The sequence below is a fragment of the Balaenoptera ricei genome, chromosome 8, assembly GCF_028023285.1.
Source record: "Balaenoptera ricei isolate mBalRic1 chromosome 8, mBalRic1.hap2, whole genome shotgun sequence".
In the NCBI taxonomy this organism is placed as follows: Eukaryota; Metazoa; Chordata; class Mammalia; order Artiodactyla; family Balaenopteridae; genus Balaenoptera; species Balaenoptera ricei.
Genome location: NC_082646.1, coordinates 106,321,915 through 106,336,739, shown reverse-complemented (window position 1 = coordinate 106,336,739; position 14,825 = coordinate 106,321,915). Strand labels below are relative to the sequence as shown.

Below are 14,825 nucleotides of genomic sequence, written 5' to 3'. Positions count from 1 at the left end.
CCGTCCAGCTTACAGCCCAAGTCTCATCTGTCTCCCCTGCAGGTTCCCTGACCACTCGGGGTAGAGGCAAGACTCAGATCAAGGCTGCTCATTCCTCTGAGCCACAGCCCCTTCCATCCAACAGTCTCCCTCCTTGGGGTCACTCCCATCCTCTGAGTCTCATGAAATGAGACTAGGAAGACCTCTTTCTTAGGGTGGCTGTGAGTTATGTGGGATGAAGGGTGAGGAAATAGCAGATAAGAGACCACTGTTTATCCATCAGAGTAGCAAAGGTTTTAATCACTGAGTGATAACACTCAGTGCTTGTGAGCATAAAATGAAATGCTACATTTTCATACCCTGCTTCTGAGACTGTATGCTAGTATATTTGTGAATGGCTGTTTGAAAGTATATTTAAAAGTATATATCAAAGTATGTAGGCAAATCTACAAAACAGGGTTTAGATGATGGTTGTCTAGGGCTGGAAGGTCCAGGGGGAAAGGCAGAGTGACTGCCAGTGGGCACCGAGTTTCTTTTGGAGGTGAAAAAAGTGTTCTAAAACTGGACTGCAATGATGGTTGTACAACTCCGAATATTCTAAAACTCATTGGGGAATTCCCTGGCGGTCCAGTGGTTAGGACTTGGCGCTTTCACTGCCCGGGCCTGAGTTCAATCCCTGGTCAGGGAACTAAGATCCAAAAAAAAAAAAAAAAAAGGCGGCCAAAATATAAAATAGCTTTACTGAGATATTTTTAATTGAGGTATAATTTATATACCACATTATTCACCCATTTGAGAGGACAATTCGGTGATTTTTTTTTTTTTTTTTTTTTTTTGGCCCTTCTGCGCGGCACGGCTTGCAGGATTTTAGTTCCCCGACCAGGGATTGAACCCGGGCCCCAGCAGTAAAAGCGCCAAGTCCTAACCACTGGACCGCCAGGGAATTCCCTCAATAAAGCTATTTTTAAATTTTTATTTACTTATTTATTTTGGCTGCGTTGGGTCTTCATTGCTGCACGCGGGCTTTCTCTAGTTGCCGTGAGCTGGGGCTACTCTTCGTTGCGGTGCACGGGCTTCTCATTGCGGTGGCTTGTCTTGTTGCAGAGCACAGGCTCAGTAGTTGTGGTGCAGTGGCTTAGTTGCTCCACGGCATGTGGGGTCTTCCTGGACCAGGGATCGAACTTGTGTCCCCTGCATTGGCAGGCAGATTCTTAACCACTGTGCCACCAGGGAAGTCCAAGCTATTTTTTAAATGCACAGATTTATGTACAAACTTGTCTCCGCATCATTTATGATAGAAATAAAGTTTTAAACATCCAGCCTTGGGGTAAAATTAAAGCCCATCCTCACTACAGAACTCCTATGGTTGAGGGAAGTCTGGAATCAGACCACCAGGATGGAAGGCACTTCTAGCTGAGTGACCTTGAGCAAGGTGCTGACCTTCACTGAGGCTCACTTTTCCCCTCTATTAAATGGAAATGGTGTTTTCTTCATCAGCTAGTCGTGGGGAGTCAATGAGATAAGCCATGTAGTGTTCAGGGCAGTCCCTGCACACTGGAAGACCTCAGTAAATCCCAGTAAATACTTGGTCGTTAAATGACCCCACTCTCACATGTGTTCATTCTCTAGTTCATCCTGACAGCCATATGACTCCCTCTTGACCAATGGGGAAGCCTGGGACTGTTAGGTGACTTAAGTCACACGATCAGTAAAACAAGAGTCAGAATCAGCGCAGCTTTCCCCTCCCCTCCCTCCGACCTTCTCCTGGGCACCCCTCTCCTCCCTCAGACCCATAGGATGGGATACAGTTGGGTGTTCCCACACCCCCCCGAACTGCCCTTGATCCACACCCATGGGGTCCCACCTGCCCACCAGGCCCACCTGGCTTTGCCCTGACTTCAGCATCTGTGGGGCCCCAGCTCCTGTCCCCAGGCCTCCAGTTACCTCCTCTTCTAAGAGGCAAACCTCAGAACAGGAGGGGAAGGTCCACCCTGAGATGACCCCACAGGGTGGCTATGGGGAGAGAAGGCCTGGAGCAGCCCAGAGTAGTGTCCAGGCAGGGGGTTGGGGCTCTCAGGACATCTGCACTATACAGACAAATAGCCCTGACCTAGGGGGGCACAGAGGTGCTCAGGCCAAACTGCCCTATGGGCACAACCACCCGGTAGAGATCACACAAGGGCAGTCTCACTCCCCCTGAGAGGGGTACGCTCTGATCACTGCCAGAGCCATGGGTATGAGCTGCTCCCCTTCTGCTCTCCCTCCCTGACAGGAACCAAACCCTGTCCAACTGACCTCTCTCTAGGGACCACCCCTTCTCCTGCTCTCCACCCAATGAGCTTGCAGAGGGGAGTCTAAGATCCAGATCTAAGCCAATCAGCACACTGCATCCCTGGCCACAGTGATTGATTCAGGGTAGGCACTTGACCTAACTGGATCCAATTGGAGTACATCTCAGGATTCCTGCCAGGAATGCTAAAACAAAGACTCTCTTTATCACCAGATTTCAATCTGTAGTCCCCTGGAGCACCTGCCACCCATCTTGGGGCCAAAAGGAGAGTCCTCCAAGTCTGCAACAACACCAAAAAAACCCACAACAGGATAAAAAGCCGAGACTGGGGAGCTGAGTCCTGATCGTATGTTTGCATCCTGATCAGGTCTTGCCTGAAGCTACCCCTGGGTTGTGTAGTTCAAAAAGCCTAAAAATCCTGTTCTGCTGAAGCAAGCTTAGGTTGGGTTTTCTATTACTTACAACCAGGAGAATCCTAAATGATACATGGCAGAGGTGTCAGATACACACCCAAGATAACTGTTTGACCCTCATGTCAAAAGCCAAGGACAAAGGGTACCATCTTACCCAGAAGGGTCTGCCCTGTCCCTCCTCTTTGAGGTCTCAGGCCCCGTTGGCCGGAAGGTAGTCCCAGGATCTCTGCCCATACATACCCCCAACACATACACACACACATGCCACACACAGCACTGGGTAGACTTTTATTTTAAAGTCAAAGGCACAGCCTGGATGGGCTGAGGCAGTGACTGTGGATGCCCACCCCAGACCCCCAAGGCGCCACCCCCAGCTAGGGGCAGCTGTGCCAAAGAGGAGGGGATGGGTGAGAAGGGGGCCTCCCCTTTTAGGGGGTCGTCTACCTCCTTCCTTAGCCTCAATAGGGGGAAGCAGGTGACATGAAGTGAGGCAGAAATGCTTCAGGGGGTCCCCCAGGGCCTCTCACTGAGCACCCCCGACACAGGTCTTTGGTGGACGTAATTGCACAAACAGTCCATAAAGTGACAGCTTGAGGGGTGCCCCCTCCCAAGAGCAGGACCTCAGGGGAGGGCAGGGGAGAGGTCCCAGTTTCTCCCTGTGGCAACTCAGTGCTTAGAAATGGAGAAGGAGCCCTTCCCTGCCAGGGCAACCCCCTGGGGGAGAAGTGCCTTCCACCAGATGAGGCAGCATCTAGGCAGAGGGCCCCCCACTCCACTCCTCAGCAGGCCCCCTCCCTCCCTGCATCTCTAACTCTATCTGGTAAGACATTAAAAAAATTCTCTGCTTATAAAAATACTTCTGCTCTGTCTGGGGGTGGGGTGGGGGGAGGGGAGAGAAGGGTAACAATCCCTGGGGATGGGGCGGAGCGATGCAGGAGGCCTGGGGGCAGTGAGCCGGCCTCCTAGAACACAGCCCCGACTGGGGAGGGGGTCACAGTGACGGGAGCTAGGAGGGGGGCAGGGGACCGTTGGCTCGTCGGGGGGCTCCCTTGGCGGCGGGTGCCCGGCCCGGGACGGCGGGCACGGGGGAGACGCGGCGGGATGTGGCGGCGCTCCGCAGCTTCTGTTTCCGCCGCTTGGCCAGCGGCGCGTTTTCCACGCTCTTCAAGAAGAAACCCTCGCGTTTGCCCCGATTGAACGCCTGGCGGAAAGGAGGCGGTAAGTTCCACCGGCCCGGCCTCGACTTCCAAATCCTAGCTTTGGCCCCCATCCCAGGCCTTCCTTCCCATACCACTAGGTCAGGGCCAACAGGTCTTTGGCCTCCAGCCTCTCAAACGGTCAGGGTCCCGACAGGTCAGAGGCCTGGACTCGGCTGAACTCAACCTTTCAGGACTCTGCGGAGTCGCCTGCCGCAGGCTCCGCCTCTCCAGCCTCGGTCCCCCACCCCTCGCAGGCCCCCCCCCCCCCCACTCACCAGAAAGGTGGCGTTGAGCCCGGAGCGCACAGCTGGCCCCGAGGACTCCAGCACGTCCGGCGTCCGTAGCGGAGGCGAGGAGCGCGCGCTGCCGTCCTGCAGCCACGAGCTGCCCCGCAGTCCCTCGAGCTTCAGCCGCTTGGTGGGATCCACAGTCAGGAGCCCTGGAGGCAGGACGGGGGAAGTGTTGGGGGGCTGTGTGTAGAGGCTGCGCCCCAGAGACATCCTAGCAGCCCCACTCTCCTCCCCACAAGTCCCCCACCAGGACACCTGACCCAGTTGCAATCCCTGTCCCATCGTGACCCCATGGCCTCCCCCTCCCCAACCATGATCTGTGACCTCCGGCTTCGCACCTCGGACCAGCTCCTTGGCTTCCTCAGACACGCCTTGCCAGGCCTCCCCGTCAAGGGAGAAGCGCCCCTCGCGGATCTTGCACATTATCTCCGCCGCCTGGCTCTGCCCGCCCTGGCCTGAGGCCCCCTGGAAGGGGACCTGGCCTGACAGCATCATGTACTGGGGGGTGAAAAGTGAGACCAGTCCAGACTAGGGGGCCAGTGGAGGCCAGGAGACTGACTTAAGCCACTGCAGGACCATTCACCCTCTCCAAGAGGCTAACCCCTGAGGCCCATGGGTTAAGAACTCTGACTTCCAACTCCTAAAACTAGGATGCCCGGACCCCAGCACCAGAGAGACCTCGCCTCTGTATTAGGACGACTTCTGACCCCAGCCTCAGACCAAACCCTGCCACCCCAACAAGAGAACTCCTGTCCCTAGGCTCGGAGGACCCTGACATCTCCTCGGAGACCCCGTCCCATACCAGAATGACGCCAAGGCTCCAGAGGTCGCAGGACTCGTCGTAGCCCTGCTGCGCCAGCAGCTCGGGGGCCGCGTACTGCAGCGTAAAGCAGGGTGTCTGCATGGGCCCCGCTGGGCTCTGCGGGCGCAGACGCGCGAACCCGAAGTCGATGATCTTCACCGGGGCTCCGGGCGTATCATCGGCGTACAGGATGTTCTATGAGGGCGGCGAGGCGGCCGTCAGAGACTGGCCCTCCGCGCCGAAGCCCTCCCAGTCCGCTGAGGCCCCGCGCCCACCTCGGGCTTGAGGTCGCGGTGCACCACCCCCGCCTCCTCGTGCATGAAGCTCACGGCCGACACGAGGCTGCGCAGGATCTGGCTCGCCTCGGACTCGCTGAAGTGCCGCTTCTTGCGGATGTGCTCCAGCAGCTCCCCACCCTGCAGTAGCTCCAGGACCAGGTACGTGTGCAGCTGCGGGCGGCGCGACGGGCCAAGGTCACCACCTGGGTTACTGTCACCACCTACCCAACCGGGCCGGGCCCCACCCGCCAGCCAGATCCTGCCCCTCGGTCAACATCAAGCTCCGCCCCCGGCTTCAGGCCCCGTCCGTGTTCGAACCCTGACCTCAAGACCACCCCAAGAACCACCTTAGGACTCGCTTCAGTTTCTACCCCGTACTTTTTTCCAGGCCCCCGTCCCTTTGGCCACCTTAAAACCCGCCGCCCTAAATCCTCCCCCTGCCCCGTTCCCTTGGCCATCCTCAGCTCCGCCTTCCGGTCCTCAGGCCCTACTCCCCTGAAATCCCACTTCCCTGACCTCCGGGTCCTCAGGCCCCCGTACCTATCCTCAGGCCCCGCCCATGGCGCTCTCAGGCCCCGCCTCCTGTCCTCCTCCCCGCCCCCCACGGGCAGGCTCTAGCGCCCCTGCGCTCCGCCCTAGCCCAGGAAGGCGTCACCTGGTCCTGATGCACTTCGTGCAGCTTCACCACGTTGGGGTGCGACTGGCACAGCCGCAGGGCGGCCACTTCGCGCTGCGTGTTCGCCTCCAGCCTGGGGGCAGGGCAGGCGGGGTCAGGACAGCTGACCTCCGGCCCCGCCCTCCCCGAATCCGCTCAGCAGAACCCCGCCCACCCCGGGCCCGCCCACCTGCGGCTGAGGATTTTGACCGCGAACTCTTGGCCGTTCTGTAGCTGGCGGCAGCGGCGACACACGGAGAAGCTACCCTGGCCCAACGCGGGTTCCCGCAGGTCCAGTTCGTACTGCTGGAAGAAGGGCGAGTCCTGGGGGCAAAGGGGACGCGTCAGAGGTCCTACCGGGAGCCTTGCGGCCATGCCACGCCCCAGTTCAGAGAGGCTACGGACCTCACCGGAGCCACAGCGTGCGCCTGCTGAAGCCAGATCTGGAGTCCCCAAGCCCAGATGCCCCCAAGCCCACTTCTCCCCACCCTGGCCCAACCCACCTGCATCATGGCGCTCCTGGCCAACGCTGCCCGGCCAGGCCGGTCTCCAGCAATAGACGCTTCCAGCACATCGGTCATCACCGCGTTGTTGTGGTCAAACAGGATGGACGGTGCCACGAAGGAGTATCCCTGGCGGAGGAGGGGTGTTGTCAGGGGTGGATGGAGGTGCAGATGGAGTCCCCGAAGGCCCACACCCAGCGGGAAGGAGGGCGGGGGCAGAGGAAAGACCCAGGAGTAGGGGATGTTGCTTTTGCATCCTGGTGCACAAAGGATGTGTGGACATTTTATTCCACCTTGTTCTATGATCTCTTGGGACCATGTCTGTCCGCCCACCAGTCTGTGACTCTACCTTTCTCATCACAGTGATTCCCCCCAAGTGCCAAGGGCATCATCTGGCACAGTGTAGTGGCCCAGAATATGATAGGCTGAATACATGAAAGAACTGTGGCCTGGCATCACACATACTTAACTTAGGAGAATTCAACTCTACCCACTCAGGACAAAAAGTCTTTATTCCTTCCTTTCAAATCAAACTTTGGCCTCCTCTGCAAGGGGGGCTACTGAGGAAACGTAAAGAGAAACCAAAGTTAATTCTTTGCCTTTCCTAACAATCCACATCCTGGCAATTCAAGGGACTCTCAAGGGTAATTTTAACAATGTGTTGTTTTCTCCTAAAAATGCAGCGCCACTGTGCGCTAGAATGCAAGCTCCACGTGGGTGGGATTATTGTCTGTCAAGTTTATTGTTACGTCCCCAGTGCCCAGGTCAGTGCCTGGCACATTGAAGGCACTCAATACATATTTTTGAATCATTAAATGAATGAATGAAAGGAACCACTGATTCACAAGAAAACTTGCTCATTAGGACTGTGAGATCGAGGATGCATCGCAGTAGATCGAGGGATATTCAAGCACAGAGCTGTCCCTTGTGAGAGCTTCATACAGGGGAACTGATCCGTCCATACTTGATATTGGCCTATTCTTATTTAATATTTATGGACCATGTCCTATAGGCCAGGCCCCCAAGCTGGACTCAGGGACACAGAAATTACAAGCTGGACTCAGGGACACAGAAATTAAACACGTAGTCCCTGCCCTCTGGGAGCTTCAGACCAGGTGAGGCAGTCTCAGTCAGCGTCGGGATAAAACCTGACAAACTGTTCAGAAGGAGATTTTGTCTGTAGCGGGCTGGTGCACAAGGAAAGGGTGACCCAGGGCCAGAGGAGCAGGGAAGACTTCACATGCGGACAGCACTGGACAGCAAGGCTTGAATTTTGCCAGGTGAGCTACTATTCCCTCCAGGTTGAGGGAACCACATATGCAAAGGTACAGAGGTGTGTTCTGGAACCTCTGAGCAGTTCAGAGGTGCTAGAGCACCGAGTGGAATAACAGAGTGCTGAGGCTAGGGCGCTGAGCAGAGATCACATCATGCAAGGCCTTGTATGCCGAGTAAAGGAGTTGGGACTTGTCCAACAGGCCTAAGCTTCTAAAACTGGGTGGAGGGGGCCTATGCCCCCAGGAATGTGATATGGTATGCCAAAGGGACATGCAAAGCCACAGTATAAACAAGGCATCTCTTCCTAAGTGTCCCCTTAAGCAAGTGAATAATTTAAAACAATATTTTTACATAACAATAAAGAGATATGATGGAGAAGAAGGGAAATTAACATGAAATTTCAAGATAAACCAGGAAATTCAAAGGCATGTCCTGCCAAGGCGGTCTCTATGACTGACAATCCTAGATTCCACACGAGTGGAGAGATCTAGAGGAGATGCTGAGTCCTGATCAGGACACGGGGCCTATGCAGTGCCCATAGGTCAGCCAGGGCTGAGGCTGGCAGCAGCATCCTGCCTCCCCCGCATCTGTGGTTCTATGAACGCTCACTCACCTGGAAGATGCGAGGATCCCCAGGTGGGGGGCTTCCAGGGGGTGAGTAGACAGGCTCCAGCCGGGTAAATTCCTCTGCAAAGTTGCCCACATCCAGCTCTGAGCGGATCTGGGGTCGGAATGGGGCTGGAATCTTCCTGGCAGCCAGAGCAGCCCATTCCAGACCCTGGAGAAAAGGAATGAGAGATAGGGGGTCAAAGGGCAGGAAGTGGAAACCCCTGTCCACTCAGGCCACCCTCACCAGGCAGCTCCTCAGTGAGGCAAAGGTCTCACTGGCATTTGTGTGGGAAGCTGTTCTTCCTGCCTCCTCAGCTTCTGTTTCCCTTCCTCTGATAACAGAATCCCTATTTCTCTTGGAGAACCACCCCTCCACCACACTCAGCCAATTCTGGGGCTTTTAATAGAATTGATGTGCAAAAAAACCCAAATCTCTTTCTCCTACTGGACTTAAATCTGGGAGGATATGGGCCTGGAACTGCTGGGGACCCCCTCAATGTCTAATGATGAAGTACCTGTGCAGAAAAGCAGAACCCAGAGACAAAGAAAGAAATTCCTGATAACATAGATTCAGCACCTGGATTCAGCCTTGCCTGAAGTCAGACCACTTTTCCTTGGACTTTTCATTTATGGGAGCTAACACATTCCTTTTTATGTTTAAACTAGTATGGCGGAGCCTGTTCGTTGCCTGCCCAACATCCATTCTCCTGGTCTTCCTTAGTACTATAGCCCCAATTTTATTTCAGGAACCAATGTACACAACTGAAAAATAGTATTTTATAAACTTCCTTGCAGCTCGCAGTGACCAATTACTTGTAAGCAAAAATTACGAGGTAGGAATCCAGGGAAAGAGCCTGAAGAGGAGGGTGAACGGTTGGTAAGGTGCCCTTTTTGCCCTTCCACTCCTTCTTCTTTGTGCTTCCCACCTGGAGAGCAACCTAGATAGCAAGAGCTCCAGCAGTCATCTTGTACCACGAGGCAACCTTGGGGACAGAGGCTACGTGCTAAGAATAAAGGAGCATTTAAAAAGAAAAAGAAAAAAATTGAACTTGGCTTCATGAAGACACCACAGCAGCCCCAGCCTGCCAACTTCTGGATTTCTTTTATGTGAGAAAATAAATAAATAAATAGACGTCTATCTTGTTTAGACCACTATTCATTCCTATCTCTGTTCTTAGCAGCCAGGCTCTGTTCCACAGATTTCACCATCTTGAGTTGGACTTTTTGTCACTTGCAGCCTAGAGGCCTGGCCTGGGCTTGAAGGCCCCAGTTCTGGCACCAGGGACCAGAGCATTGCTATCACCAAAGAGGCTGTCTCAAGAGAAGGGGGAATAAGGGCACCATCAGGCCTCGAAAACCTTGGGGCGCCTCTCCAGTGTGACTACTGGCCCACCTACTCCCAGCAACTAGGGCCTGGCATGTGCTCAGGGTGGGTTGAGGAATTCACTTAAGGAAACTGACACTGTTCAGTCACTTCGGCCACAAAGGGACATCTTCACCGCAGAGACTTAGACTCCTGTCTGAGAAAGCTTCTCTGAGGGCCCTTCCAACCAGTACTTGCTGGGAAGATTCAAGGAGATGGCACTCATAGCAAGGGTAACTGGGTGCCTGGCCCACTATAAGTGCCCAGAAGTGGATGCTTTTGTTTCTACGTCAGACAAGGCAAATTTAATACCCACATGTAAACAGAACATAACAGTTAAGAGCATGGGCCTTCAAGCCACCCACTTGCGGGTTTAAATCTGAGCTCCATCACTTAGCTCAGTGATCTTGGGCAAATTACTTAACCTCTCTGAACCTCAGTTTCCTCATCTGTAAAGATGAAGATAATCAGGAAGGTTCTGAGGCTTACATGAAATAATGCAAGCAAGGGGCCAAGACACAGGTGCTCACTGTTACAGGGCCCTGCTAGGCAATGATGCTGGCCAGGCACAGTGCCTGAGCCAGTGAGGTCTCACAAGGACAGAATTCACTCTGCACTGCACCCTAAACTGTGTGTGCTTTTAACAAGTGAACAAAACCCACGTGGTTGATTCAGACATGTCCATCTGAAGAACAGGCACACAGCCTGTACAGGTACAAAGACCAAAACCCTGAGTGGATGCAAGAGTCATAAGATTTGGGCTGACAGCAGACCTGGGATCTGTTCCCAGCTCTACACTTTTACTGTGTGATCTTGGGCGAGTCACCTTGCTCCTCTGAACCTGTCCAGTGAAAGGACTGATGAATTCATTCTCAAGTCCCTGCCAGCCCTACCAGGCAATGAACCTAGAATGCTTTCCTGCAAGAACACATCTTCCAAGTTTCAATAGAGACGGCTGAGGAGACAAGCCTGGTTTCTTTATCTGAGAGGTTTTCCAAATCAAGTGAAACTGGCCAGCCTCAGACCATCCCTCCAGTGTCCCCCAGCCCAGAGCAGTAGGCCGGCCCCGGTGTGTGCAGACAGGTATGGGGGCGAGCCAGGAGCCTCACCTGGAAGAAGGGGTGGTTCTTAACTTCCTGCGCCCCCTGGTGTCCTGCACCCAGCCGCTTCTTGGGGTCCTTGCAAAGTAGCCGCTGCAGTAGATCCTGTGCCACTGGCCCAATCCGGGGGGGGAAGGGAGGGGAGCACTTCAGGATCCGTCTGGGAGGATTGGTGGGGGGGCGTCAGGGGCAGCAAGCCCCCCCCTCCAGCCCTGCCCAGGCCCCTCGGCCGCCCTCTGCTTCCAACCCTGCTCACCGAGACACCTCTGCCTGCGTGTTCCTCTCGCCCTCCAGGGTGAAGGGCGAGGCCCCCGTCAGCAGCTCGAAGAGCAGGATGCCCAGGCTCCACCAGTCCACAGCCTGCGGGGCAGAGGTGGGTGAGCGCCCGCGGCCACCCCTGCCGCACCACACCCACCCCTCCGCTCCCCTGCCAACCCACCTTGCCGTGGCCCGACTTGCTGCGGATAATCTCAGGGGCCATGTACTCGATGGTGCCACAGAAGGAGAAGGTCCGCTCTTTCTGGGAGGGCAAGAGGACCCGCCCAAGGCTCAGAGTAAGACTCGCTGGACTTGTGAGGGTCGGGGCAGTGGGAACTCCCCGAAGGCAGGGCCTGGATCTACTCACCTCTGCACCCCCAAGAAACGCAGAGCCAGGCATGGAGCAAGAGGCGGGAAGGGAAGGCCGGCATGGGGGTGCAGGAGGCCGAGACTGCCCTTCACTCACCTCCTCTGTCAGGAACTCCTTGCTAAGCCCGAAGTCCGTGAGGACGATATGGCCCTCGGAGTCCAGGAGCACGTTCTCCAGCTTCAGATCTCGGTAGATGATGCCCAGCTGGCAGGAGCAAGAAGGCACTGAGGGTCCCTCCCCCGACACCCTCCGCTCCTGCAGCTCCTGTCCCTGCACCTGGTCCCTGGGGAAGGGGACCTCCAGTGCTGGTGGGGGGCCGGGGTGGGACTGGGCCATTGGATAGGAAAAGCCATTTAAGATGTAAAAGCAAGGAAGGAGGACACCGCGGAGAGGCCGCAGGGGAGCAGGCCCCAAGTTCCCAGGGAGAGGAGCCCCATCTCATGACGGCTTTGGGAGCCAAGGCATGAGGTCTCCGTTTGCAGAAGTTCTGTGAACGTGGCCCCAGGAAGCAGCCTCGAGTTCCCTGTGAGAGGAAAGCCCCTTCGAGGAGACCCCACCAGGCAGCACCGAGGCCTTCCTTCCAGGAGGCCTAAGGGAAGCAGCTCCCGTCCCCACCGAGGCCACCAGCCCTCAGAAAGCCCAAGGCCGCTATGTTCACAGGCCCCTTCTAAGGCCAAGGCCCAGGCCCAGTCCCCACGGCCACAGCCAGGTGGCCAGGTCCTCACCCACCTTATGCAGGTGTTCCAGGGCCAGCACGATCTCGCCCCCATACACGCGCACCTCAGCCTCCTTGAAGTACTGGCGCTGGTAGAGGTGGGTGAACATTTCGCCGCCGTTCACATAGTCTGGGGGCGGGGGGTGGGTGAAAGTTGCGAAGTAGCCCCCTTGGGTGGCCCCCCCGCCTCCATGGCCCCCAGGGTTGGAAGGTGTCTGCCCTTACCCAGGATGAGGTGCAGCTTGGCGTCCGTCTGGAAGGCGTAGTGCAGCGTGACCAGGAAGGGTGCCTGGCGCACCAGCTCCAGCACGGAGCGCTCGGTGCGCGTGTGCTCCTGCGTCTTGGCTCGCTGCACCAGCGCCGCCTTGCGCAGCACCTTCATGGCATACAGCTTCCCCGCGTCGTGCCCGCCCGCCTTCCGCACCAGGAACACCTTCCCGTAGGCTGTGGGAGCAGCGGGTGGGCGGAGGGTAGGCCATGAACAGGAGGGTGGTGCAGACTGGTGAGGGTGGGCATGCGGCCAACCCAGGAGGGTGTGCAAGTCGGGGGAGGGAGCTGGGGTGAGAGGCAGGTGTGCAAAAACTGGCAGAGCCTTCTAAGGAAAAGGTGTGCACACCCCCGGCAGGGTGCTCAGCAAAACCAGGGAGGGGACGTGCAAACCAGGCTGGGGGGCACACAACTCCGGGAGGCCTGCAGCGGGGGTGGGGGTGGGGTGGAGGGCGGGTCATGTGCAAACCTGTGGAAGATGAGACAGATGCAAGAGGATGCAAAGCCAAGGAAGGGAGGCAGAGGTACATGCAGACAGGGGAGGGACGGTCAAACCCGAGGAGGGGAGTTTGCAAAGTGGGGGAGAAGGCTCTCACATCTCGCAAGGGGAGGAGCTGTGAATCACACAGGAGAGCTGCAAGCCCCCAAGAGTGTTGGCAGATCCGGGAGGACCTTCCAGGGAGGAGCAACGTCAACGTGGAGCAGCCCTGGGTGTTGGCATGCAAACCATGGCAGGGCAGGGCAAAGCAGGCAAGGCAGGGAGAGGCTGGGGGGCACTGCCGGTGGCCTGGCCCAACCCAGGTGGGTGTGCAAGCGGGAGGCCCGGGGCACCATGCCTGGGACACCTGCCGGTGGATAGGGTTCCTCACCTCCCGTGCCCAGCACCTTGAGCAGCTGGAAGTTCTCCACTCCCACCTTCTCCTCGTGCCCGGTCAGGTTGGCTGCGGGCACAGGGGGCAGATGAACCCAGCCAGTGCATGAACCCTCCCAGCCGGCCTGGGCAGCCATCACCCGGCCTGCACCCCGGGCCACCGCTGCCCCACCTTCGGTGATCTGCAGCTCCACCGCACAGCCCTCGTCCTCGTCCTCGTCCCCCATGGCCGGCGGGTCGCTGGGGCCCGCGAGGCTCAGCTCCGGGCGGCGCCGGTTACATGGCGGCTCCGGCCGGGGCGGGAGCTTCCTGGTGCCGCCTCCGGGGCTGAGGCGGGCGCCGGCGCCGCCTCCCGGCTCCCCGCCCCGCGCGGCCTGAGTCAGGCGCTGGAACGTGACAGCGCCAGGCTGCGGGCGGGCGGGGCGGTCCCATCTCCCGCAGGCGCAGGGGGCTGGTGCTAGGGCTGTGCGCTCTGGGCCCCCAGGCGACCATCCTGGGGACCTGGGAACACCCCTTAGGAGCCATGCCTGGGGTCCGTGGACAACCTGGAGCCTCTGTGGGGCGGACACTCCCAAGCCAGGTTTGGCCCCAGGGCGGTAAGTCCACATCAGGCTGTGCCCCAAGGGGGGTGGGGGTCCTACTCAGGTACTTTAGAGCCGCCTTCCCCTCCAGGGTGCCAGCCCTAAGGGCAGCCAAGCAGCTCTGTCCAATTCTTAGCCGCCAGCGAAAGTGAGGGATTTCCTAAAAATCACAACCCACTTGCCTCGTTTTTGATCACTCCTTGACCTCAGCAAATAGGGGAGGGGATCTGTCGGTCCCCTTGACAGATGAGCAGCCTGAAGCCACGCGGCCACCCTTGTCCAGCTACTGCCAGCACAGCCCCAGCCCTGCACCTCTCACTCAGCGTGCCTCTCGCTCTTGGTGCTGGGCATGCTAAGAGGGTCCCAGAAGCCGCCCAGCCCAGCCCAGCTCCCTGTCTATATCCCCCCACAGCCAGCAAGACCCTCTCCCCTGTAGACTTGCCTTTGCCGGGGAGGCCTGGGGGCACAGGCACCCTGAGGACCAAGCCCTGTCTCTGGGCTCCCCTTACCTACAAGGGGCACCGAGAGGGAGCCCAGCCCGACCCCCAGCAGGGAGGGGCAGCCGATTTTCTGACCGAATCTCTCTAAAGCAAGCGGACCTATAAAAGCACCTCAGCCCCCAGCCACCCTCCACAGCCCACCCAGTGCGCGCACCCCGATGTGGCTCTGCCCCCTGTGGTTCCCCAAGCCTGGCACAGAGTAGACCTCGAAAAGGGGTGTCAGAGCCACATAGGGGTGGCCTGCTCTCCCCATCAGGCCCAGAGCCTTGTCCCCCTCCCTGACAACTGACAGGGGCCACCAATAGGGTGGGGCAGCCATCAAAGCCCCCCGCCCCGAGGCCTATAGGAGGGGCTTCCAGCTGCTCAGCCCCACTGGAGGCCAGGGGGGTCCACTCCCATGCCACCAGCCTCAGAAACTCAGGCTGAGAGGAGGCAGGCAGAGCGGTGGGTTATCCCCAAGGGGAGGGCTGTGGAAACCCTGAGTCAGGCTGCAGTAGGTCACCCTGG

At 57.5% G+C, this 14,825-nt stretch overlaps 1 protein-coding gene across 1 annotated transcript; it reads right to left on the bottom strand.

The window, feature by feature from the left end:
* Positions 1-2,956: 2,956 nt before the first annotated feature.
* RPS6KA4 (ribosomal protein S6 kinase A4) lies at positions 2,957-13,537 on the bottom strand. Its single transcript, XM_059931911.1, has 17 exons — positions 13,410-13,537; positions 13,236-13,307; positions 12,325-12,543; positions 12,114-12,229; positions 11,481-11,588; positions 11,196-11,276; positions 11,013-11,116; positions 10,766-10,916; positions 8,298-8,462; positions 6,410-6,538; positions 6,097-6,230; positions 5,907-6,000; positions 5,249-5,422; positions 4,974-5,168; positions 4,510-4,669; positions 4,157-4,320; positions 2,957-3,883 (listed from the first exon to the last, which is right to left on the bottom strand). Exons 1-17 carry the CDS (start codon positions 13,462-13,464, stop codon positions 3,689-3,691), a joined length of 2,316 nt encoding a protein of 771 aa, XP_059787894.1. The 5' UTR covers positions 13,465-13,537; the 3' UTR covers positions 2,957-3,688.
* Positions 13,538-14,825: the final 1,288 nt, after the last annotated feature.

Excerpts from the sequence above, each read along its gene's own strand:
- RPS6KA4 (XM_059931911.1), bottom strand. The coding sequence starts at position 13,464 with ATGGGGGACGAGGACGAGGACGAGGGCTGTGCGGTGGAGCTGCAGATC. Across the intron at positions 13,308-13,409 it reads GGAGCTGCAGATCACCGAAG|CCAACCTGACCGGGCACGAG; the intron begins GTGGGGCAGCGG and ends CTGTGCCCGCAG. Across the intron at positions 6,231-6,409 it reads CCAGGAGCGCCATGATGCAG|GACTCGCCCTTCTTCCAGCA; the intron begins GTGGGTTGGGCC and ends CTTTGCCCCCAG.